Raw genomic sequence first — 24,997 nt, 5'->3', positions numbered from 1 at the left:
AGGACTACTTCTTTCAGGCAAGCTCCAGCCTTCTAAGTCCAAAGCAGCTGCCGAGTATTCTGGGAGACAGAAAAGCGGCCTCACCGTCAGGAATGCCCCGACAACTGCGGCTCTGCTATCCACAGAGCAGCAACTGATGCAGCCAATGCTCGCAGCAGTCCGCTCCATCCGAAACATCTGTTTCGAGTGGCAAGTCCAAAATAGGCACCGTGCCCTCTGGAAACACCCAAGCCCTCAAACAGAGTGCACACCCAGGCCAGGTGGGCTCAGGCGCATGGATGGAGTAACTCATGAATGAGAAATAGGTTTGTCCTAAGTCCCACAAGATCTTACAGACATTCCCAGAGTCCTTTGTGGTAACCATAACTTCTGAAACTTTGTTTCCTCTGTGTAGCCAATCTGTCACTTTCGAGTTTGTTTCCTGGTTAACTTTGTCAGGTGAAAACAGCATTTCTTCTCCACCTTAGTCAGTGGCGGAGCGGAGCGCTTGCCTGGTACTAGGTGAGATCCTCCTGCACCACAGAGGGACTCGGTATGGCGAGAGGGGCTGGAGAGATGGCTCAGAACAGAGGGCTGAGTTCTGTCGCCAGAACCCACGCCAGGCAGTTGACAGTGGCCGCAGTGGCTGCAAGGCCCCTGTCCTCCATACACCTGTGCTCACGTACACACACCATCCCACTCGTTACCGCATAACTAGAAATAAAAATTAGTATTAAACAGTAACTCCAGGGCTGGGGATGCAGCTCAGCAGAGGAGCTCGCTTAGCGTATGTGTAACCTCGGGAGGATCCCCAGCACTGTAGCAGCAACAGCAACAACTCACTTTTCAAAGAAACGGGATTTAAGTCCCTTTCCTTGCCCGGTGGAGACTGTATTGATAAAGACGGTTCAACCCCATGGCCAGTGAGTTCGCCAACTTACTTTCTCCTACCTCCTCCTACTGCTAAACAAAAGGAAATTTGGGGAGGAGAAATCATTTTTAGGGTGCTATAAATTCCTAAGAAGTGACTGCGTTTTTTTCCAGAACCTTTTTGCATATTTAGCCTTTTCCTATTTTTCAATCTTCATTTTAGTTATGAAATAGTATTTGTAAGTCATGGGCCTGATTAGCTCTAGTCAGAGAATTATTGAACTTGAAGGCTTGCTTTCTGAGTTCTGAAGTGTCCTCTCTCTCTCTCTCTCTCTCTCTCTCTGTGTGTGTGTGTGTGTGTGTGTGTTTAAACAAGTCTGTCTCTCTTTTAATTTACCAATTATTTTGGAGCTTTGGACCCAGATTGCAAGCTTCTCCACAGATACGTTCTTTGTAGCCACCTGACTGATCATAAGGCCAGTTTTAGTTAGCCCAGAGGACAGGAAATGTATACGATGAGCTGGGGCTAAATGACACCCAGTGGGAGGAACTTCACGGACCAGTACCTCCTCTCTTTAAAAGGGGGGGACTGAACCTGCATGCCACCTTGTGAGTAGCCCTGGGAAAACACTTCTCCTAGAGAAAGCTTAAGTCTCAGGGTTCTGTTTTATTTACGCTGATCCCCACAAGGCAGAGGATCAAGATTCAGCTAAATATGGTCCTCCGTCCAGCAAGCCTCGCTTCCCCATCCATGTGGAGACAGTAAATATAGCATCCACATGTTGAGAGGAGGGAGCTGGATACATGCTTTGAGCTCTTCTAGCAGACCAGGCTGACTTTCCAAAAAAAGATAAGCCACAGCCTATCGGCCAGTGCTGTCTCTTTGGTACAGGATGAGGTGACTCCCCTGGTAGGAGAGGTTTGGGAACTGAAATTCTACACTGTGGGGAGCTATAATTACAAGTCGCTTTTACTAAAACAGAGGTCAGCTGGCCTCCAGCTCCAGGAAAGGAGTTAAATGCCAGCTCACTCTCCTGGGTATAATGCCTGACTTTTTTTGGCTGGAATTTCATGTTGTTGGGATCATACATTCACTTACTCAGACAACACTCTCCCTCCCTCCCTCCTCCCCTCCCTCCCTCCTTCTCTCCCTCTCTCCCTCCCTCCCTCCTTCCCTCCCTCAGCTAAGGTCTGGAAACAAGGTGTTGGATGTGGCACACACACTAGCGAAAAGTGGGTATGAATCTTGCCCTCCTGCATTTCTGGCATAAAATGAGGGGCTAGCAAGGGGCTTTTCCTTAGATGGTACAATTCCGTCTGCAGGACATCCTGGAAAGCGAGAGTTGCTTTTGACTGAAAGGGGCCTCTACAGGCACTCTGAGATTGCTACCCCTATCTGCTGAGTATAGGCGTCAGAAACGTGAAAACAACTTTGTAATCACATGACTCTAGGACCTGATCTATTTTTGTTTTTAGCATAGTTAAAGTACATTTTCTAGGAAGGTGATCTCAGTGTAAACCAAAGGAGGGAGACAATCGTTCCAAGCACTGAAACATCACAGTGACACCGGAGACGAAGGTCGCAGGCAATACTGCTCTTAGCATCCAAACAGTCAATAAAACATTATTATGTCAGTCACTCTGGTTATGGAATGATGATTTCAGGAATCTTCCACCCTGGGAATCTAGGAACTTGGTACCGAAATAAATATTTCGTGATGGATTCCTTTCCCCATATCCCGGCTTCACACGTGCAATGTTAAAGGCTGACTTGGAATTAGGACTCTAGGGAGGTTGTAGCGCTTACAGATTTCATGTGAGCACAAACAGAAGAGAAACGTTTGTTATAAGATGGGGTGGCAGGGGCTTAGTCTGATGAGGCTGAGGCACTGAGTCAGGAAAAGTTGTCCCCAGAGTGCTTCGGTCAGCACTGGGAAAGGAAAGGCCCAGGAACTAGTAAAGGTTTTGACTAGGCAGATGGATTCTGGCAGGGGAGAAGGAAAGATCTCAGCCTGAGGTCTGAGAGCAGGGTTAGAGGTCATCCCCAAGGCCATGATGGATGCTGATGACGACACTGGGCAAGGCCAGGGGGCAAAGCCGGTCGGGGAGTCAGCCTGAGTCATGGAAGTCAAAGACTGTCATTAAACCCGGAGGGAGGGGGAAATCACAGAATCGGACTTTTTCAAAAGACTGGAGGTGGACAGGGCCACAAGGCAGGCTGTCACTGGACGCTGGAGGGCGAAGACGGTGGCCTGGATTCAGAGAACTGGTGGCTTCTCAACCCAGGCTCGGGGGCAGGTTAGACACAGGGTTCTTGCTACTGCTTCTAGAAGGATGGCCGGAAGATTTTTACAGAGCACAGGCAAACACATCAGGGAAGAAACTGGCGGCCAGGGTGGACCATGCTTAACTTTAGCCATCACATAGGTAGCTCCAGACAGACTTCTGTACTCCACAGCCTCTTCTGGTTGAATCAGAACCTCCCGTGTTGACAATGTGAACTAAATTCTCAAATCTGCAACTCAGAAGTTTGCCACCTCAGTAAAAGAAACTGCTACCCACTCAAGCTGCCCGAGCTAGAAACCCAGAAATCCTCGATGCACTACTCTAATGCACACAAGAATTCAAGCACACATCTCCAACCAACCGACTCTGCTTCCCTCTCCACACTTCCTAACCTTTGCTCTCTAAATTATTTGGTCTGACAGATCTCAGCTGGATGCCGAGTTCAGATCCACCACCGCTGGCTCTGAACTTCCACAGCACCGACTCTGCTCCTCTTTCTGGCACTGAAACAGTGGTGCCTCCTCTCTCATCTGTATCCCCTGGGGACTCCCTGGGAGCAGGTCTGAGGGCCTGGTATCGGGTATCTACTAGTTGGTGGCCAAGCCAGGAATCTTCCTGAAGCTTGCACTGTGCTAGCGGGGACTGGAGCAAGTGTATTAGCTATCCGAACTCTCAAGGGACATGCTAATTTGTTGGGTTGCTATTGTCACTTTTAAAGAGAAATCAAACTGGCTCCTGGGACTAGGGCTATGTCCCTGCTGAATGATGTTTGCTCTAAACTCACTCAGCAGTGACCTCGGAGCCCAGGAGCCTCACACTGAGAAACTCCGGGCTTTTAGCTCCTGCTGCTGCTTCCACCACAGCCTTCCATCATCATCTGGACATTTATGGTGCCGAGGCGCAGAGGACGTTGTCTATCCCGCGTCCTTGTACTTTTCCTTCTTTCCAGAACCCTGGATCCAGTTCAAGGGTCATCCTCTTCCAGTTAGACACATGCGTCCGGGGAGCCTGGTCCCACCCTGCTAGAGGAGGGCCGTGTTTGGGTTAAACTTAAGTAGTGAGGTTCACTCTCTACCCCTGGTTCTTGCATGGGTACACGACTTAAGCTGCCCAATCAGAACGAAGCAATACCTGAGCAGTCCAAGATGCATTTGCCTCTCCTGCTGCTTCCTTGACCTCCTCGTCTACCATCCTCCCCCAAGACGTGAGGATTTACCTCTCGCTGGCCCGGTCTCTGCAGGGCATGGAGCCTAGGCCAGGCTGTCCTCAGCAACGGGTCGGAGGCTGCCTTGTGTTGCTTTTCACCTCCGGTTCTAAAGGAGGTGGGGGAGTCTTTTGGAAAAGTCCAATTCTATGTATGTGACAACTCAGTCACAGAACCTGTGTCTGTCTCTGGGACTATTTCTTGTCATTATCTCTTAATAGCACAGAAACGTAACTACCAATGTGTCAGCATTGTAAGTAACTTGGAGAGAACTTGGAGCACACAGGAGGGTGCTGGGGCTGCAGCTCAGTTGCTGCGGGGTTTGCTTAGCATTGGAGCAGCCCTAGGTTAGGCCACCAATGCCACAAAAGGCATTCGAGGTGCCCATGCCTGCGATCCCAGCCCTCAGAAGATAGAGGCAGGGAGGTCAGGATTGCCATAGGTACTTCCACACTCCTGAGCATAGCTTACCCTCCTGGGACTTGTGTGACACCCCCCATCCCCTGCAGAATCACTTCCTTTGCCTCTGACCATGTACTGTGAGGGTTGCCATGGAGTCCTGCAGGCCTAGTCTCGGAAAGGCTGCCTGGTTCTTGCTCCCACAGAAGTTCCAACCATCGCACTGGGCTTCACCATTAGCCCCACGTATAGGAGCCTCCTGCTCCATCAAAAGAGCTTACTGCTTATCCAGTATTACATGAACCGCTGGGCAGAATTCTAGCCCGAACGAAGTTCTCTAGACAGCGAGGGTTTGCCAGCAAGGCGTCATAAGCTTGAGTCACTGACCTTCTGAACCTGAGCTGGGCTTGCCAGCTATGTGGTCTCTAGCAGGTCACCTTCCCTGTCTCCTTTATCTAGACTACTACAGATCCTCACAGTGAGCTGGGGTTAGATTAAAAGAGCTGAAGTGAAAAGGCTCTCGGCACATGGGGTGGCTGCTCGTCTAGATCCAGCCCGCCAGCATTTCTTCCCCATTCACTTTCAGATTGGGGGCAGAGTTATAAATAGGTGTGTGTGTGAGAGAGAGAGAGAGAGAGAGAGAGAGAGAGAGAGAGAGAGAGAGAGAGAGAGAGAGAGAGAGAGAGAGAGAGAATGAGAATGCTGTGGGCAAAGCTGACTTTGAGAAAAACACATGGACATGTTTGCTCTGCTCTGGGGACTAGGGAGCCAGCTCAGTGGGTGAAGGGAACATGACTCTAGCCCCACAATCTGCTTCAGAAAGCTGGGTGCCTGTAATCTCAGCGTTGGGGAGGCAGAGGCAGGCAGATCTCTCACTGGCCGGCCAAACTAGCCTCCTTAATAAGCTGCAGGTCAGTGAGAGACCTTAAATAAAGTAAGGCAGTGTTACCTCAGGACAGACACCCGGGGCTGACCTCTGGGACCCATCTACATGGACACAAACGTGAATGTTCACCTACCCAGCCGGGACAGACCGGTTCCCCACTGAAAGAATCTGGTTAGGGAGACACATCCTTGACACTGACCAAACCCAAGCTAAGAGCCAGGGTGACAAAGGCACGGTGGTCTAGCTCTGCAGTGAGTGAGTGACAGCAGCCGTCACCAGGGTGACAAAGGCACGGTGGTCTAGCTCTGCAGTGGATGAGTAACAGCAGCCGTCAGAGAGGTGGCAGCCAAGCAGCTTCCGTGTGTACCGTGGCGTACACAAAGGATGTTCTTTGTGTACTGTTTTAGGAAACTGTCTCAACTGTCCTCAAAGCCCTCAAATGTGCTAATATAGCTAGGGGTAACTGAACCGCCCCTCTTGCCTCTACCTCCCCTACTGTTGGGAGGACAGGTTTGCACCATGCAGGCCTTCATGCATGCCCGGCAGGTATTCTACCAATCCTCCTACAACCTCAGAGGCAATGCCAGTCTGCCTATATCATCCCATCCCAGGCCACTGAAGACAGCGGCCAAACTCTGGGGGGCTCAGAAATGAAACTGTCCCAGAAGCAAAGGGTTCCAGGGGTGGATCCCAAGGTCAAGACCACACCTTGTGACCTGGTCGAATTATACCTTAAGGTTCCTGCTCCGGACCCAGCCGTATGATACCTGTCCAGTGAGTCCCTTTAGAGCTCATAGTCCACTATGGAGGCTACATAACGTGCTGTCTGGAAAATGAAAATGTAGAAGCCCCCCCCCCCCGTTAACAAGCCGCTGGGTTATTTAAGAAAGCTAGTGAGATCTGGCCGCAAGAGGAAGTCACTACACAGCGGACTGCAGCTTCGGCGTGCAGGGTCAGGGCCGAGGACATGCGCTCTCTGAAGCCACGCGTTAACCCTGTTTATTCAGTCTCTCCCCTCGTCATTCGTGTGAGAGTGCATGAGCGTGTGCATGGATGTATAAAGGTGCTGGTGTGCGTGTGCACAGAGGCCAGAGGTCAAGGTCAGCCATCTTCCCGCTCTCCCTCTACCTTATTTTTTTTTATTTTTTAGTTTTTCGAGACAGGGTTTCTCTGTAGCTTTGGAGCCTGTCCTGGCACTAGCTCTTGTAGACCAGGCTGGCCTCAAACTCACAGGGATCCGCCTGCCTCTGCCTCCCGAGTGCTGGGATTAAAGGCGTGCGCCACCACCGCCCGGCTACCTTATTTTTTTTTTGAAACAGCGTCAGTGAGAGACCCTGGAGCTCACCAATTTGGCTAAACTGGTTAGTCAGCAAGCCCCAGGAAGCCTCCTGATTCTGCCTCCCCACCACCAGAATTACAGAATCTGTCCCTCTCAGTCCTATCCCACTCAGCAAGTTATGGACTGACGCGAGGAATCTGAACTAAGGTCTGCATGCTGGTGTGTAGTCAGCTTCTTGTATCAGGCCTTATAATCCACCATTAAAACAAAAGCAAAGAGATAGGAACTTGTTCAAGGTCAGTTTGCTAGTGTGACGGAGCGAGACGCGGGTCCAAAGAGGACCTTGAGTCCTTGACTGCAGGTCTAGGCTGCTAACAAGGTGCCGTCAGAAGGCAGAAAAACTGGCCCCCTCTTGAGGACTCAGAAGAGGCTATAAGAGCTATAAGGAAACCACCAGATGTCCATGTCACCTGCTCTGACAGCACTGGTCTCCAGGCAGCACTCGCTCCTGATTGGATGGTTTAGAAGGAATAACTCTGGAGCAGAATGCTCCAGACCTGCCACAACTGACCTCAAGCTCTTCTGCCTGCCTAAGTTTGTTTCGAGAGCTCATTCTGACCAAAATGGACACTGGACACAGGATGCTGCGCATGCTTTCCACCCACCCCAACCACTTCTGGACACCTTCTGTGCTTTTCTCTTAGCCTGGAGCACTTCCTCCACCAAGGGTGTCCCCTCTCCACCCACACCCACACGCTCATGCCATCTCCTTACCCAGGAAACTGTTTAGGTCTGTGGGTAGGCTAGTTTTATGTTGGCCTGACACAAGCTAGAGTCTTCTATGAGGAGGGCACCCCAGTTGAGAAAACGCCTCCATGACATAGGCTGCAGGCCAACCTGTAGGGTACTTTCTTAATTAGTGATTGATGTGTAAGATCCAAGTGCATTGTGGGTGGGGCTGCCCTGGGATGGTGGTCTTGAGTTCTATAAGAAGGCAGGCTGAACCAACCAGTAAGCAGCACCCCTCCATGGCCTCTGCATCAGTTCCTGCCTCCAGGTTCCTGCCCTGACTTCCTCCAGTGATGAACAGTGTTGTGGAAGTGTAAGCCTTTCCTCCTCAACTTGCTTTAGGTCAGAGCAACTAGGACAGTCTGCCCTTGACCCAAAGCAAGAAGTTTTCTTCCCTGCCTTCCAATAGCAGCAACATCGCAGACAGTTAATGGAGGGGGTTACGGGAGCCACATAACCACTGGCAATAAATAATAATAAAATACATTTTGAGATATGAATGAATGGAAATATGTTTATTAGTCATCAGTAGTGCCAGTGACTCGGGTGACTGAGGACCATGAAAGTACCAAATCTAATCAGGGGACTGGGCTGCAACCAAAGGAAGCTGCAATCTGAGAGACAGTATTTACATGAGAATGTGTCCAGGGGACCATCACGGTCTGTGCAGACCCCACGAGTGCTGGACCTTGGTGGACCCAGATTCCGGTCACTAGAAAACCGGGTTCACATGTGGAAGGAAAAGGCTGTGATGTGGTTCAGGTCCTAGAGGACAAAACCTCTGAGACATTCACTGACTTTTGCTCTAGAGTCTGAATGCCAAGCAAGCGTCTTAAAATTCATTTCTCGGCGTCTTGAGGCAGGCGCTGAAAAGGAGCTGCGCTGAAACATATTTGTGTTTCTAATTATAAAGGGGACGACTGCAGCTAGATCCCAGTGACTGAACACATGCATTTATCTCTCGTCTCGCTAAAGTCCTCTAAGATGTACTGTGATTTTTTTTCTTTTCTTTTCCTTTTTTTTTTTTAAGTCATACAGCCACATGGAAAAAAACCAATAGAAAAGGAAACAGCAGCCACAAAAATTTTAGAATCTAGAGATTCTGGATTCTAAAAAGAACAAAGTGAACCAGCTGAGCAGGCCCAGGACTGTAGCTCCTGGGCCAACATAGTGGGCCTCAGGAGCAGCTGTCTGAAATACGAATATGTCCCGGGGGCTGAGATGTGAGGTCTGGAGCGGTATGCTCTTCTAGATACAGGACAAAGGTGAAGGCATGGTTTAATTTCTGCCCCCTTCTATGCCATGACAAACTCTCTAACCTTGCAAAAAGAAGAGGGTATGTGCTTAAAATTGAGGCCCTCAAGGTGCCTTTTCCAACTGGTTCCCAGGATATCAGCAACTCTGTGAGCTGTTGGGCTGGAGGATGGATATTCTTTTCTGGGAAATATGACCCTAGCCCAGGAAGAAAGACAAAAACACTACTGATTTTCACAGAATTCCCAAATGAAGGGTTTAGACAGATCACAGTAGAATCATGACTTTCACCTGGAGGTGGGGGAAGTGTGGCATTGTCCCAAGGGGACGTGTGTCAAAGTCTGTGGCATTTTGATTGCCACAGCTGGAGGAGGGTACTACCCGCTCAATGGAGAGATACCAGGGTGTTTCTGCACATCCTACAGCGCATGAAACAGCCTCTTCCCATTAAAGAACAACGGTCCAGCCTGTATGGATGGTATTTGTTGAGAAACCCTGACCTGCGGGGAGAGCTGAATTAAACAGCCCCCTTATGCACTACCGTCTCCTCACATGCTAAGTCGGGCCAGCACCTGTGGAGATGCCAATTAAACCTTCTGTGGTCGTGCCTGAGATGTAAGCAGAGAGACAAGCACTTCTAAAGAACAAACACAAGAAGTCAAGGCCCATTCAAAGGACCAAGATATCTCCACAGCGACCACCCTGCAGAGAAACACACATGGGACTCCATAGGAGAGGTCTTTATTTCACTAGACTCAGTCACCCCCTGATGTATACCACAGTCACTAACTCAGTACTCCTGATGTATACCAGTCACTAACTCAGTACCCCCTGATGTATACCACAGTCACTAACTCAGTACTCCTGATGTATACCACAGTCACTAACTCAGTACCCCCTGATGTATACCACAGTCACTAACTCAGTACCCCCTGATGTATACCACAGTCACTAACTCAGTACCCCCTGATGTATACCACAGTCATTAACTCAGTACTCCTGATGTATACCAGTCACTAACTCAGTACCCCCTGATGTATACCACAACTAACTCAGTACTCCTGATGTATACCACAGTCACTAACTCAGTACTCCTGATGTATACCACAGTCACTAACTCAGTACCCCCTGATGTATACCACAGTCACTAACTCAGTACTCCTGATGTATACCACAGTCACTAACTCAGTACCCCCTGATGTATACCACAGTCACTAACTCAGTACTCCTGATGTATACCAGTCACTAACTCAGTACCCCCTGATGTATACCACAGTCACTAACTCAGTACTCCTGATGTATACCACAGTCACTAACTCAGTACTCCTGATGTATACCACAGTCACTAACTCAGTACCCCCTGATGTATACCACAGTCACTAACTCTGTATACCACAGTCACTAACTCAGTACTCCTGATGTATACCACAGTCACTAACTCAGTACTCCTGATGTATACCACAGTCACTAACTCTGTATACCACAGTCACTAACTCAGTACTCCTGATGTATACCACAGTCACTAACTCTGTATACCACAGTCACTAACTCAGTACCCCCTGATGTATACCACAGTCACTAACTCAGTACCCCCTGATGTATACCACAGTCACTAACTCAGTACTCCTGATGTATACCACAGTCACTAACTCAGTACCCCCTGATGTATACCACAGTCACTAACTCAGTACTCCTGATGTATACCACAGTCACTAACTCAGTACTCCCTGATGTATACCACAGTCACTAACTCAGTACCCCCTGATGTATACCACAGTCACTAACTCAGTACCCCCTGATGTATATACCACAGTCACTAACTCAGTACTCCTGATGTATACCAGTCACTAACTCAGTACCCCCTGATGTATACCACAGTCACTAACTCAGTACTCCTGATGTATACCACAGTCACTAACTCAGTACCCCCTGATGTATATACCACAGTCACTAACTCAGTACCCCCGATGTATACCAGTCACTAACTCAGTATACCACAGTCACTAACTCAGTGCAGCGCTGGAAGGCTCAGGAGGAATACGCCCAGGGAGAGGCTGACAGATGCAGGACGTGGATGATGCATGGAAGCGCAGGCTGAAGGTGAAACAGGCGGCAAAGTGACATCTAAGCAAGGGGGCAATGCCCAGCTCCACAGGACAGAGCGAGTTAGTGAGCACCCTACATACAGGGCTCAGCTGTGACCAGTCCCAGACAAACGCTCATCATCCGGGAGACTAAAACTACAAACTCGCCACTGGGAATGGCACCCTGGAATCACGGTGTCATTACAGGGCTGCAGCATCGCAGTGTAGACAGAATGTCTGCCACTGAAATGAGCAGCTGGGAGCAGACAGTGGGCGTGAGGACGGAGGGGATACGTCCTTGCTGCAGGAGAAGCATGGAGACAGCTTCTGTTTCTCCTTAACAGGCCCTGTCAGGACTGCTGACTCTTAAACCATCTACATTAAAACTTTTATAAAAATAATATGACTTTCAAAAAAGCTGGCGGAAAACAGAATAAGAGGTAAATTTCTAAAAGTAGTTGCTATCACTACTTAGAGCCAACCGCTTTGACTGTTTTGTTACATTTCCCCTTACTATACATGTGTATGTTTTCAAAGTTGTAGTCATTGCTGTTTATAGTTTTAATGCACGAGTTTTCCGACCGCGTGAATCATTAGCTTTTTAAATTTCTTTACAATTTTGTGAAGGCAGATTTTAATGGCTGCTATTATCCTAACACACACTGTCCTGTGCTCAGTAGCCGCCTCTCACTCTTCATCAGCGTGTTTAGAATCCACTGCCGTACGTGATGCCGCGAAGAATACCACTGTATGTAAGTCTGTGTGAGCTCTGAGTATTTTCTTGTTACAAATTCAGAGAAACGGATGGCGGCAAACTCGAGAGGCTTTGTCAGACACCCTCAAACTAGCTGGGGCTGCCTTCACTCCTAACGACATGGCCGGTCCAACACCACAGAGTTCACACTCAAGAACTGTGTGATTGAGTTAAACAAAAATCTCTCCCACATGCAAATATCTCAGAATGTTTTAAGTAAGCTTATACTTTTTTTTTTCTGGGCCACATTTATAGCTACTTCGGGGCGCATGTAGCCCAAAAGGCCAAGTTGGCCATGCCTAGTAGTATATTGACTTTCCTGTCTTTTGGAATATATTTTTTCTATCTTATCCAATTCAATAGATTAAAAGTCTTTATTTCCATGTCTTCGTGAGTTTTGATTGGTTACTTGCTTTTCTTCTTCTGTGACCTACTGGTTCATATCTTTGTGTTTCCCCCTACATACCTGTTGGCAACCTCACTTAGACTCTTGTTTCTTACAAGACAAGACAGACCCATGGACCTGACCATCATGACTGTCCCCAACAGAGCCACTTCTGAGTTGAGGAGACTCTACAGAGACTCTGCCTGGGTGGACACATTTGTAACACTTTTCTCATTTTTACAGAATCTTCATTTTCTATGCGTATTTCGGTTAGCTGTGTACATGGCTTCCCAATTCTATAAACCATTCCAACAAAGGGGAAACCCCACTGGGTGGGTATTTTTGTTCCTTACCTCATCTGTGCTTAATACATCCATACATTTGATGAATAAGGAAATTAGGGTAGGATGGGGGTGAGAGAAACCAGAGACCACAAAGGCAACAAGAACACTGGACAGGAGGAGGAAGAACAGCCACATCCTTTGGGGGGGCCAAAGGACAGCAGAAGTTTGCACTCTGTCCCACCCTGAATACGGTCCCCAGAACCTAGAAAAAGGACATGGAAAAAGACTAAAGAGAGAACGTCCAGCTAAAAAGGAATGAGATACTGACAGTTTCTACAACACAAATGAACCTTAAAAACATGTCAAATGAAAAGAGCCAGACATAAAAGAGCAAATATCTTCACAAAAAGCCCAGAATAGGCAAGTCTATGATGACAGAAGTGGACCGATGGGGGAAGAGGATATGAGGAAGGACCAACAGCAGGTGTGAAGTTTCTGGGCGTTGGGGGGATGATAAAAATGTTCTGTGACTTACAACATCTCGGCTTCGAACATAAAGCAAGTGTGAACGCATACATCAGCAGTTTGAGCCACCGGTGAACAGCCCTGGCCGACTTGCCAGGTTACTGATACCTCTGTTGCCCCCGTGGTAGCAGGAAGGCTGTGTTGTCTAGACCCACCAGAACGATACAGCCTTTCTGCCACCTCCTCTTATGTCCACAGGTCACTGCGGAGGCACACCTGACAGCAGGCAGTGCTCTGTGGGTCTAGACTCACCAGAGAACAGTTCAGACCCACACAGCCACTGTTAGAGCCAAACGGACCCGGCAGCCTGTCTCCCCCTCAGCCCTGCAATGGACCCGGCAGCCTGTCTCCTCCTCAGCCCTGCAATGAGTACCACTGTGCTTACGCGGCAATGCATTAACCACCACCTACGCTGATTTTAAAGCCTTCGATAATGTCTAGACAGGTCAAGATCCTCTTCCAAATGGCAAAGTCACTTATGAAAGTCAGGTTTTTTTTTTTCCCATAATAACGTGACTAACGGACTCTCTGAGATCCAACACCCACCTAGTTCTTATGGGGATTTCCAAACCTTGTGTAAAGTGTTGGGCCACACATATTCCCCCGCTTAGGGACTTCAGCAATCTTCATGGGCAATAAAGATCTACCCAGGAATGAAGCCACATGTCAGATTGTAGCTCGGTCAGTCACAGGGTTAAAATTCAAAAGTGGGGTATAGGTCAACCTCAAATGGGAGGGGGCTGCTAAGCAAGCCCCTCAGACTTTCTGGATTTCTGGATGATTCCACTTGTTGGACAGAGTCCCTGGTGTAGGGAGCAGAAATATCTGCCCCTCCTCTGCACCTGTTTTGTTCTCTTCCCACATCTACCACCATCCCCAGGTTTTCAGGGCCAAAGAAGCTTCTAGAAACACCTTCGGGTAATAAGAGTGTCCGAGCCCTGACCCAGCTGGCCGGCGAGGACAGCCTTTTGCAATTAAGCCGGAGCAAATGGAGCTTTAATTGAACTTGGGAGTCGGAATTAAATGCGCTCAGGGGGCAGCTCCTCCAAGGGGCCTCCTCCAAGCCTCCTCGCTCATAATCCTAACCATTATGGTAGTCGAAGGATGATGCTTCTACACTGGAACAAGTTGGCTGTGGGTTTTTGTTTGTTTGTTTGTTGTTTTTATTTTATTTTAAGGGAAACAGATAAATTTGAAAGGAAGGGGGCAGGGAGGACTAGAGAAAGAGGTCGCTCCCTAAAACACTGAGGTCTGCCAAGGGAAAAAGGTGCCAAGGTGGGTGTGGACCAACACAGCATCTCCTCTGCCTCCAGCCACTGTGGACCTGACCGGCCTAGGATTTAAGACCAGAAGGTGCCACAGCCCATCTACTCTGGAGCTGAGACACCACAAAGTCAAGCCACCATCCCGATGGGGCACAGGGTCTGATGCCATGAAAAAGCCTCAGCTAAGGAGATCAGACCAAGCTACTCAGTGTGCAGGAGAGAGCACACTTTGGCTCAAGGAATACCTGTGGCGTCTACTATCTGCATCCCCCTAAGGCAGACAGCACACTCTGGGGCTGAGGTTTGTCACATGACATCCTGCCTCTATTTTTCTGATTTGTCCACAGGCAGGCCGGGAGGGGTCCATTTGTTGAGCAAATGTGGACAGTCCCAACACTTGTTCAAAATGAGGAAGGAGGCCAGGCGAATGTTTGGGAGGGAAGAAGATTAGACATGAAGTCCGGTCACTATCCCCAGACAGAGTGTAAGTGGGTGAGGCACAGTGTGTAAGGTAGGTGATGGTGGGCGGCTTGCTGAGAGGAGATGCCGGGACTCACCGTGACTATGCAGCAGCTCTGACTTTCTGACCTACATTAGAATCATGTGTCCAGCCTGGACAACTGATTTCCCCAAGCTTGTGATTTAGGAGATGGTGGTAGATTCTAAGATTTGAGATGCCTGACAACTTCCCAGGCAATCTGTGCTGTACAGAGGACTACATTTCGAGAAGCCAGTACATGTAGGAATCCAATCTGAGAAGCCCTGTTTTAACTTAGTTCTCATTAGGAATTCATTACCAGAAGAGCAGACGCTGGCCTCCTGGCAACCCCAGAGACAGACCCCAGTGTACTTCCACCACAGGTCCCAGCCCGGATTTGATACTCGGGGACTGTTTATTGCCCAGCTATAGAGCGATGTTCTCATCTAGCCAGCTACCATGGGAAGCTGGAAGCCCATGGGACCTGGGAGCCCACGGACAAGGTGGTGGCAATGCGGATGGCCCACGTCAGCAAACTATATAGATAGCAAGCAGCAGATGGAGATATGGGATGCATTAGGGGACATTTGGACAGGAGAGACATTTCTTTTCCCCAAGGTCCAAACACACATTTGTGAAGAGACAGCTTCCCCTAAAAAAGAACACTCCGAAAAGGGGTAAAAGAGAGACCCAAGCGGCCAGTGTGGGGCAGTTCCCCGACCACAGGTCAAGTCAAGTGGGCAGGATAGGGCACAGGAAGCAGACAGGGGCACAGAGGGGGTGTTATCCCTTAGGCTTGGGGAAGTCCACTGACAGTTCAGCCCAGGACACAAGGCAAATGCCACCAAGCTTCGTCCACTCACTCATCCGCAGAGTGGCATGGGCACCACCCCGACATGCCCCTTTTAAGGAAGTACAGTGGTTTGTGGGCAAATAGACAAAACAGACTCAAGCTCACAGGAACAACATTTGCTGAAGCAATTTCAGCACCAGCCCTGACATCCCACCTACGGAAGCCAGCCTACCAGCTCTTCTGCCTAGAAAAGTGATTGGAGCTTTTGCATGGCACAGTCAATAAAGGAGCGTGTGCGGTGGAACAAGGCATTTACTGATGGGCAAGCTGATTAGTGTCAACAAACACAAAAGATCCCAAGATTTGCAGTCCAAAGTTCTGCCCTGGAAACTTGTCTTTTAATTTTCACCAACTACATGGCCTGCAGCAAGCCACTTAACCTTTCTGACCCTGCAGATTACTGCAAACACCACTACCCTCCCTGCCTCACAGAGGTGAGAAAACAGAGAGGCCACAAGCTTGCACTGTGGGGAAAATACCATTCAAGGCTCAGGCCCCAGTCTACCCTGAGGCTCCACAGATATATCTGGGGATCTGAAGAGGAGGCCGGCTCCCTTCCCTGGCCAGACACCACCAAAGAAATGCAACAATAAAGGTTTCCTCCTCTGCTGACTTTTCTATTAAGATCAACAAGCAACAAAGCAGCAGATTAATATCTCTCTAATTACTAAGTTGTCAGTCAAGAGGGGAAAAGTCCATAATGTAGTTATCAAGCCTACACCTCAAGCTGACAGCCACAGCGGGCATCCCAGGCCCATAAAGACACAAACGGGACACCGCCCAAGCCTACCCTCTCTCTACTGCTTCCCACACCCCTGCCCAGATGCGAGCTTTCTCTCACTACTCTATTGCAAGACCTCATTTAGCACCATGCTTCTCAAACTTGCACTTAGTGGCAGAGACAGGAGCGTCTGTGTTCACACATGCTGGGTGGGGACAAGGAGCATGGGTAAGTGACTGGAAGGGAAACATGAGGGTGTCCCAAGCATTACCTGGCCACCCTAAGAGAAGAGGAAGACCCTTTGGAAGCTAGAATGCTCTTAGCTCCCAAACCGTACTGGACAGTAAGTACTATCATAACCCATTCTGTCATAACCCATTGTATCGTTAAGGACATCAGCCTGGGAGAGGTGAAGCTTCTCGGCGGAAAATGGCAGAGCCTGGGTAGGACTCTACAGCCCAGTGAGACAGCCCATCCTGGCTGGCAGTGCTCTCCTGCCTCCTTCCCTTCCCTACATCTCCCAAACACGGTCCTACAACGCTGCTCTCATCCAGCTTCCCACTTGCGCAATGCATTTTGCAGGGTCCCTCCATCTTCCCTTTTCTCCCACAGAAGACTAGAACGCCAAATGGGTGTCACCAGAACCAAGGTGATGCGGCACTCCTGGGACTAATCCTTACTGCCACCTTGCCCAAAGTAGAAACTGTCTCTGCAACCCATACAGAAGGAAAAAGGCTGGGGCGGGGGGGGGGGGGGGGGGGGAAGGAGCTGGGCTGGTGGACTTATCTCAGCCACACCAAAGTACAGACAGAATTTGATGTTTATCTGCAGAATCCAACGCCCACCTTCCCACTGCCAAACTACCTTCTGTTCAGGAGATCAGGGAGCAAAAGCCTTGATGATACAAAGTCCTGAACCTGGTACCCTTCAAGCCTAGCGAGTCAGGTCAGAGACACTGGGCTGGGCTCGGGGATGTGGTGGAGGACACACAGTGCTCCATCAGCCTGGGGCCCAGAGCCTCCATAGAGGCAATGGCAGACAATGGTCCAGGGAGCACATGAAGGGCTAGAACAGCTGGCCACCGACCACCTGCAGGCTTTCCTGGGTTCAGAGCAGCTGCAAAAGGCACTGAAAGAGGAACAAGAAAGTGCTGAGGGCAAAGAAAGCCACTCCCCAGCCAAAGCTGGCCAAATTAGGGCAAAATCAAACCCCTAGGTGTAAAAGGAAACTTAGCCTATCACAGTCATAAATTGTTGGATTTTTTTCTTTTTTTTCTTTCTTTTTTTTTTTTTTTGCTGCATTTGTAGGGTTTTTTTTGCCTGGTTTCTCTGCCTCTGCCTTTTTTCTTCTTCGGAGCATCACTGCCATGCCTGGGGCCTTGGGGTATCTGCTGCTGCCAACACACATGTCTTTGCTAGAAACTGATACTCCCACGGAGACCTGCTTGGCTTTGTCCTTTGCTCTCATCCCCTGAAGCCCCAAATTCCACAATGAAAGCACAGAAGTCCAGTTCTCCAAAAAGCCCCTTAGCATGAGGCTACAAGTTCAAACCCCAGTAGTGTACCAAAACAAACAAACAAAACCCCCCAAAAAACAAAACAAAACAAAACAAAGAAACTCTAGCCATATCATGGCACACACAGCAATACAGGCTCAGCTCCCTGAGGCCTTCCACCTCCCCAGCTCCCCAAGGCCGATGAGGCAGCACTTGGTATGTCTGCAGCACTCAGGCCTAGCATACCTCAGGAAACGTTAAAGACGGGAAATGTCACCAGACCTCGGGAGAATCAGGTTGAAAATTGATCAAAGGGCCCAGAAAGGTTGAAGCCCGTCGTGGCCCAATCAAGCACTACCCCCACCCTAAGGTCCCTGCCTGTGAACCCAAGCTGGAGCTGGAACAGACCACCCAAGTCCCACGCAGGAAAACATGGTATATTTTAAACAGCAACTACTTATGAATGGACAGAGGCCACCTTCCTTCTCAGTACAGAGGAGGAAACCAGCTTGCCTGCGTGATACGGTACAGCCTGGGATATAAATAGCTTCTACGAAGGTTAGCAAAATGCAGACAAGAAATCCACAGTGGGTTACCAAGGGAAACCAGATGCTCGGCGCCACATCTCACCTGTTGCAGCTCATATCTAGAAGGAGCTCAGGGCTACTCTCAGGCGGGGCTTAGGGAAGCTGAGCTGAGGGCTGTGAGTGACCATTCCCGACGCCCTTACTTCTGCACAGTGCACACTTACCCTGACTCACCGCTTTCCTATCGGCTCACTTGCTTGCTGTTCCCTCTCTGGGAAAAGCCAACCTGGAAAGGTGCCTTGAACTAGCCCTGCCTGAAGAGAAGAGGCACCTGGTGCACTGGCAGCACCCTTGCCCTTCCCTGCCCCTCCTCCCATTAGACTAGTTCTTGGGTGCTATCCCAGGAAATGCAGAAGGGGGAGGGACCTGTCTGCTGCCTTCAGTGGATGTTCCCTTTGTTGGAGGAAGTGCCTCCCTGGGTACCCAGAGAGCCCCTGGGGTGGTGGTGGGGAACCAGTCACAGCTGCTGGACTATGGCAAGTGTGAAGCGAATCTCATTTGTCATTGAGAAGCTAACCCAGGGGACACGGGAGTAAGGCTATTTATAGCGCTCATGTATGCAACCCTGAACTCGGATGCTTAAGTTGCCAGATACAGCAACCATGTACATAAAGCATGTGTGTGAACTTGGACACAGAGACAGTGGCTAAATCTATAACTTTGGGGATCCCAAACTCACCCCAGCACACACCCTCCCGAGTGTGGGTGCTCTGCGACCTGGGATAAATTGGATCAGAGCTTCCCTCATCAGAGCATGAAGTTCTGCCTTCCTGCCAAGGATTAAGAGATCAGGCTTGGAGCCGGGAGCCAGAGTGCAGCTGCCAACAGATTCCCCACTTCCTTTCATTCCCAAGAGTGGAGGCAGTGGGGACAATCCCACCTTTCTAGTCCCTTCCCAGAGCAGACAGAGGCTAGCGCGGAGCCTACACTGAAGGCCCAAAGTCAGACACAAAAGGAGAAGTTCCCCAGAGACAGGCAGAAAGCCAGACCTCCCTGTAAGGCCCCCAGGGTAGAGGGAGGTGACTGTCAACTTCCACTCCAGAACGCTTGGCCGTCCAAATGGCAAGCAGTCCTAGGACCAGCCGGGGCTCAGCCAAGAGGAGCAGGGGAGTTCCCTTCCGCAGCAGTGCTTGTGAGTGAGCTGAGCGGTGAGAGATGTCTCCAGACAAGGCACAGGGTGGGGACTGATGCCCAACACACTCCCGTACTCATTCTCATTCTCTCTCTCTCTCTCTCCCCCCCCCCCCTCTCTCTGCTACTCACAGCAAAGGTCAAGTGACAGCAGCCAGGTCAAGAAGGCCAAAGGTCACCACCTAACCCACCCACCCCCAACCCAACTGGTAGATTCCTAATATGTCAACTGGGCAAATGACGCTTATTGCTTTGCACTTGACTAGAGTCATCAAGAAAGTCAAGACTGAAAAAGTGGACTAGGGGTGCCAGCCTGAGGGCGGCATGGCTGCACTTCTTTAAGTAGGTATGCCAAGCGCCCACACGCACGAGCAAACAGTTTGGAGAGAAGGCAATGCCTTCCAGTGCTATGATCTTCCTCCTCATCCCTCTGTCTCTGGGACAGAAGAACCAACAGAAACCTGCATATGCCCCTCGCTTCTCAACTTCTCCCCGGAACCCGAAAGGATTCCTGTGGCTCCACACATCTGCTAACGCTTCTAGTAGAATCTACCAACTTTAGGCATGCAGGATACATATGTCCTCTTCCACGTGTGACACCCCCGTTACCCTGCCCACTGCAGAGCACAGTAATCTCTTGTAATACCGTTTGCACGCCTACTATATACAAAGAACTGTGGACGCCAACTGTTTCTGCAAAGGTTAATGAATTTAAGGCAGCCTACAGCTCTGCAGTGCAGATGCTAATTGTCTACATTTTACTATTACAGAGAAAGTAAATAACTCAGCTAGAACCACACACAAGGTAGAGATCTGAACCCAAGACGTTTTGGTCTCAAAGCCCATAGTCTTTCCTCTATTGTCTCTCTGTCTTAAAATCCTCAACAGGTAAGTATGTGTATATATGTCTATGTATTTATCTACCACCATCAGTATCATAAAAGGAATCGGATACCTATTCATAGAGAAGTGGGGTTTTAATAATCAACACAGAAATCTATGTAAGACGCATGAACAATCATTTGATCCAGACTTTTACATACACTCACACCAGCACTGGCAAGCCTCTAACTTAAATGTCTTCTTTTGTGTTCCCCAGTTGCTTAGCATGATACAATGGTCCTACTACGTTGTCTGATAATGATTAAGTTTACTTCTTACCAGTGGAATGAATTATCCATAACTTTAACCCCAAATCAAAGGTACCAGTGAATAAGTGAAAAACCACCGGAGCCGACCATCAGGTAGCACAGGACCCCATCACATCCTCCCCACCTTCACTCTGTCTACGAACACCAAGAAAATGACTAAAACTTCAGGTATTCTATGCACACAAGCAATCTGGCCAACCCGGGGAGCTTTCCGGCACGTCCCAGGACCTGGAACTGGAGTGGTGCAAGGGTCTTCATCCCAGCAGCAAGCTCTAGGGAGCTGCACACCCTGAGATGCACATACATAGGCACATGGTCAATAGTAACGGATCTCTCTATAAACAGAACTCCGACGTTCACACGTCCTGTTAAACAAGGCGCCTGATTGAAACGCGATCACCGCAACAATGAAATGAGGTAGTATAAAACGTTAAAAATAGAAACTTCCCCCCCAAACTTTATTTTCAACTAATATCAACTTCTTATCTGTCAACATCACAACTTAAAAGTTGGTGGTATCTGGCTGAGTTCCACTCCTTGCTTTTCATAACTGGCAAAAGGCTGGGGGGACATTGAAAGACTAGCCAAATCAGGCCCCCAAATCTGTGAATCAGAAGGGGCTTGGGCCCCTTCATGACAGGGAATGTCCTCTGGTCTTTAAATCGCCAGTTCTCCAGGCTCAGATGTTCCACTAATGGTTTAGAAATAAGGGCCACATCAAGTCCTCCCCCCCGCAAAAAAAAAAAAACCCTCCAACCCACAAGATATTTCTAGACTTCGGTATAGAATCTGAGAGCATACAATTCCAAAAGGCAAATCTAAACAAACAACATATTTGGCATATAGTATCTATGGTGGTCGTAGTTTTCTTCTCCTTCCTTCCTTCTTCCTTTCTTTATCCACCTCCTTTCTTTTTCTTTTTCAAGCCCCTGTGCACAAATAAAGCAGCTCAGTGATTGAATTTCCCCCAGAGCCAGTCACGGGCCTTCAGTGGCTCGCACATCCTCAGAGTCCTCAAGTCTGCACAATACACAGAAACTTCTTCCTGAGACTGCAGGCCAAACAGCAGAGCTGAATTCTGCAAAACTTCATCATCTTAGCCCCAGAGGAAAGAAAGTGGGTCTGGCAAGGCGGATGCGCTGGGTCAGGGAGCGAGAGAGAAAGAACAAGCGCCTTAATCCTTCAAGGAGAACAGCCTGGCCCTTCAGGTTTGCAAACACTAGCCAGCGGCAGAAGGGAGAAGTGTTCCTTTCCTCTCTGCAGGATAATCTCTCCAAAGAAAACACAGTCACCTGGCCCTCCAGGGGGAAGAAAGCTCTTCCTCCAAGATTCACGCTGAACTCTTAACCCTAGCCTCCCTGCACCCCAGGGAGTGGCTGACAGTTGTCGTTTCTTTCCTTTTCCCCTGTGGTCCTCTGGCAACACCACAAATTACGTTTTCAGGGACTGGAGTCCCAGAGTGCAATGATATTGTAATAAACATAACCAGAACCAAATGCCTTCCCATCATGTTAGATGATGCCATTTCCTACCAATCAGGCTCCTCGGGCAGGCAGACCACTCACCAATGAGGGACCAGACAGAGGCTGTGAGGGGCGGGGGGAGACCTGGTCATCAGCAACTAAAAATAAGAGCGTTTCACCATTGGCCGCCGCCACTTTGCAACAGGAGTTGGAACCCACACAGCAGGCAACACACAGAAAGACCCATACAGTCAAAAACTTTCACGTCCCGGGGGTTCACACTGGTCTGCATTTTCTTTTTGGTTTGTTTCCTTAATTTGCTGACTTAAGAAAAAAAAAAAACCTGATCCAGAAGGAGCCCCTGGAAGACACACCCTCCCAGTCAGACACCTCAGTTTCTCAAGGCCCTTCAGTCACACAGCTTTGGCGAAGGGTGGGGGTAAAGGAACCGGCCAGAGGCCAAGACACTCACCTGTCCAGCTGTGTCATAGAGTCCCAGGAGGTACTGCTTGCCCCCCACGGTGACGCTGACTGCAAGGACAGAAGTGGGGGTGGGGAGAGAAGCTCACAATGACCTGAGGTCGAGCAATTTCGCTTCCCACAGGACCCTCCTTTCCCAAGTCACTGGGAGGTGTGTGGGTGCTCCCAGGAAGAGAACACCCCCGTTTTGTGTCCAGCTTTTTGTCATGTGGCATAAGATCTAGGTGTAATGTGGACCCCTACTATCCACCCCTCTTCTCCCAAGTCCCAAAGCCACGTCTATCCCAGTGTCCCCAAATGTCTCCCCCACAGGAGCTTTGAGAAGCTAAGAGAAGCAACCGTGGGAAGGTCAAGGAGGGCGCTCAGGGAATTGAGAAGTGTGGGAGAAGGGGCGAGGGGGAATATAGGAAGGGAGTGGGAGCTGCTTTGAGGGGTTAACCAGAGTCACAGTCTGGAGGGGGGGGGGGGCGCCAGGCAGAGGGTGAGGCGGGGGAGGGGAGCACGCTCAGGGGAGGCAGCCAGGGGGCTCAGCCAAAGTTGCTCCAAAGTTCCCGGCCCGGGATCAGCCCCTTAGTCAGCAGGACAGAGACTTACCTGCGTAGTGGTCGAAGACAGTGGGCACGTACTCCTCAGGGAAGGCGTCGTTGGCATAGCTCATGAGCAGGCACGTCTTGCCCACCGCCCCGTCGCCGACCACCACGCACTTGAGCATTAGCGCGCCGGGCCCGTGAGCCATGCTGCGGCCGGCCGGCCTCGGGGCATGGTCCCCCCGGAGCCCCCGCCCCGGCCCCGGGCTCAACCCCAGCCCGCCTGGGGGGTCCGCCGTCGCCGCCGCTTGGCGCAGCAGGGCCGCCCCCCTGGCCCCATAAAGCGGTTCCCCTCACCGGAGGGGAAGGTGCGGCGGGCCCGGGGTTCTGCTGCCGCCGCCGCTTCGATCGCTGCCCCGCTCCCCGCCCTGGCCCCGCTCGCTGCGTCCGCCTGATGGCCCCGCCGCTCGGCGCCCGTACCCGCTCCCGGGCCCGGCCTCCCCAGAAGGATCCGCCGGATCATAAGACTGTCCGGCCCCAAGGGAGTCGGCAACTTTGGGGAGGGCGGCGGAGGGGAGGGGCCAGGCGGCTCTGCCCGCCCCGCACCGCCCCGGCCCCCGCCCGCCTGGGCCCGGAGGAGGGCGGTCCCCGCTGCTCCCGAGTGCCGCGCGTCCCGAGCCCCGCGCTCGCACCCGCGCCCGCCGTGGGGGCCCTGCCGCTCACCCTACCCTGACTCCCCGCGAGGCGAGCGTGGAGACAGTGGAGGAGGCGCCCGGGAGGACGGAGGGGGTGGGGAAGGGGGAGCTGGGGGGAGGGGCTCTCGGGCAGCGGCTCGGGAGGAGCCCAGGGCTCCTCGCGAAAGTGCGGCCAGAGCCCGGAAGCGTCTGCAGGCCCTGGTGCGGGGAGGAGACGTGGAGGCCTTTCGGGGAACCACGACGACTTCAACGGTGACGCAATTGTGCAAAATTACACAGATGTATTTGTTTAAACTCAGCCTGGAAGGAAGGAGCCATCCTATCGGCCTGCAAATGCTCCACGCAACTAGAAATCAGGAACAGAAGCCAAGAAGGTTATAAAAATAATTAATAACAATAATAATTAGAAAGACGCGCGGAGGCTGGAAGCGTGGTGGGTCTCTGAGCTGAAAACTGGGACTCCTGGCTTATTGCTTTCTCTAAAGCATCACCACCCCCACGCCTTTCGCAGCACGAGCTTGAGTCATTTTCTATGAAATTGGTGACTAAGAGATGCAGCATATTGCACCCCCAACCAGCCACAAAGGGGCGAGCCCTGTTCAGGAGACAGCAAATGTTATTTGTGCTCCCCCTGGAGGCGACATCGTTCAAAGCTTTCCCCCCCCCCCCCCCCCCCCCGCCAAAGTCTCCAAAAGTATTTGGTTGTGATTCTTGAGATATGATGTGTCCTCCTGCTCTGAGATTTGGCTGGGGATTCAGGGCCAACCCTGCGCCTCTGTCTGGCAAGTCCGGAAACACTTGTCTGGCCGGGGCCGTTCTGTGGCCCAGTGCTGCTTTAAACGAAGACGCTCTCAGTGCTGAACGCCCCCCCCCCCGTCCCACCCCCACCCCCCCACCCCCACTTTCTGACAAAGAAATCGCTCCTACTCACCAGTTGGCAGTGGTAGAAATAACTGTGGTGAGAGGGGCGTGGGGTCATTTAGACCCTCGCCCTCGGGTTTTGGATGAGGAACTAGTAGCTGGGAAGTGGTTACTACTGGCAGTCAAGAACTTCGGGAGCACTTGAGGGAAATGCTTACCGCGATGTCCTCATTTCATTCTCCCACATGGGACCCATTCTCAAACCCGAAACCTACCAGGAAGGTTTCTCAAATCTACCAGGAAGATTTCGAG

General features: G+C 50.5%; 1 protein-coding gene across 2 annotated transcripts in view; it reads right to left on the bottom strand.

Annotated features, from left to right (window-relative positions):
* Rhoq (ras homolog family member Q) overlaps positions 1-23,780 on the bottom strand; it is a 38,146-nt gene extending 14,366 nt beyond the window's left edge. The window contains exons 1-2 of one of the 2 annotated variants that reach the window (XM_075955547.1): positions 23,197-23,780; positions 22,595-22,653 (exon numbers count right to left, since the gene is read on the bottom strand). In XM_075955547.1, coding sequence (XP_075811662.1) covers positions 22,595-22,653; positions 23,197-23,338 — 201 coding nt within the window. In that variant the 5' untranslated portion in view covers positions 23,339-23,780. The remainder of the gene's footprint in view (positions 1-22,594; positions 22,654-23,196) is intronic. The other variant, XM_075955546.1, reaches the window with a different exon arrangement.
* Between the last annotated feature and the right edge of the window lie 1,217 nt (positions 23,781-24,997).

The sequence above is a fragment of the Microtus pennsylvanicus genome, chromosome 21 (assembly GCF_037038515.1).
Source record: "Microtus pennsylvanicus isolate mMicPen1 chromosome 21, mMicPen1.hap1, whole genome shotgun sequence".
Classification (NCBI taxonomy): Eukaryota; Metazoa; Chordata; class Mammalia; order Rodentia; family Cricetidae; genus Microtus; species Microtus pennsylvanicus.
This window is presented reverse-complemented; position numbering and strand designations above follow the sequence as displayed.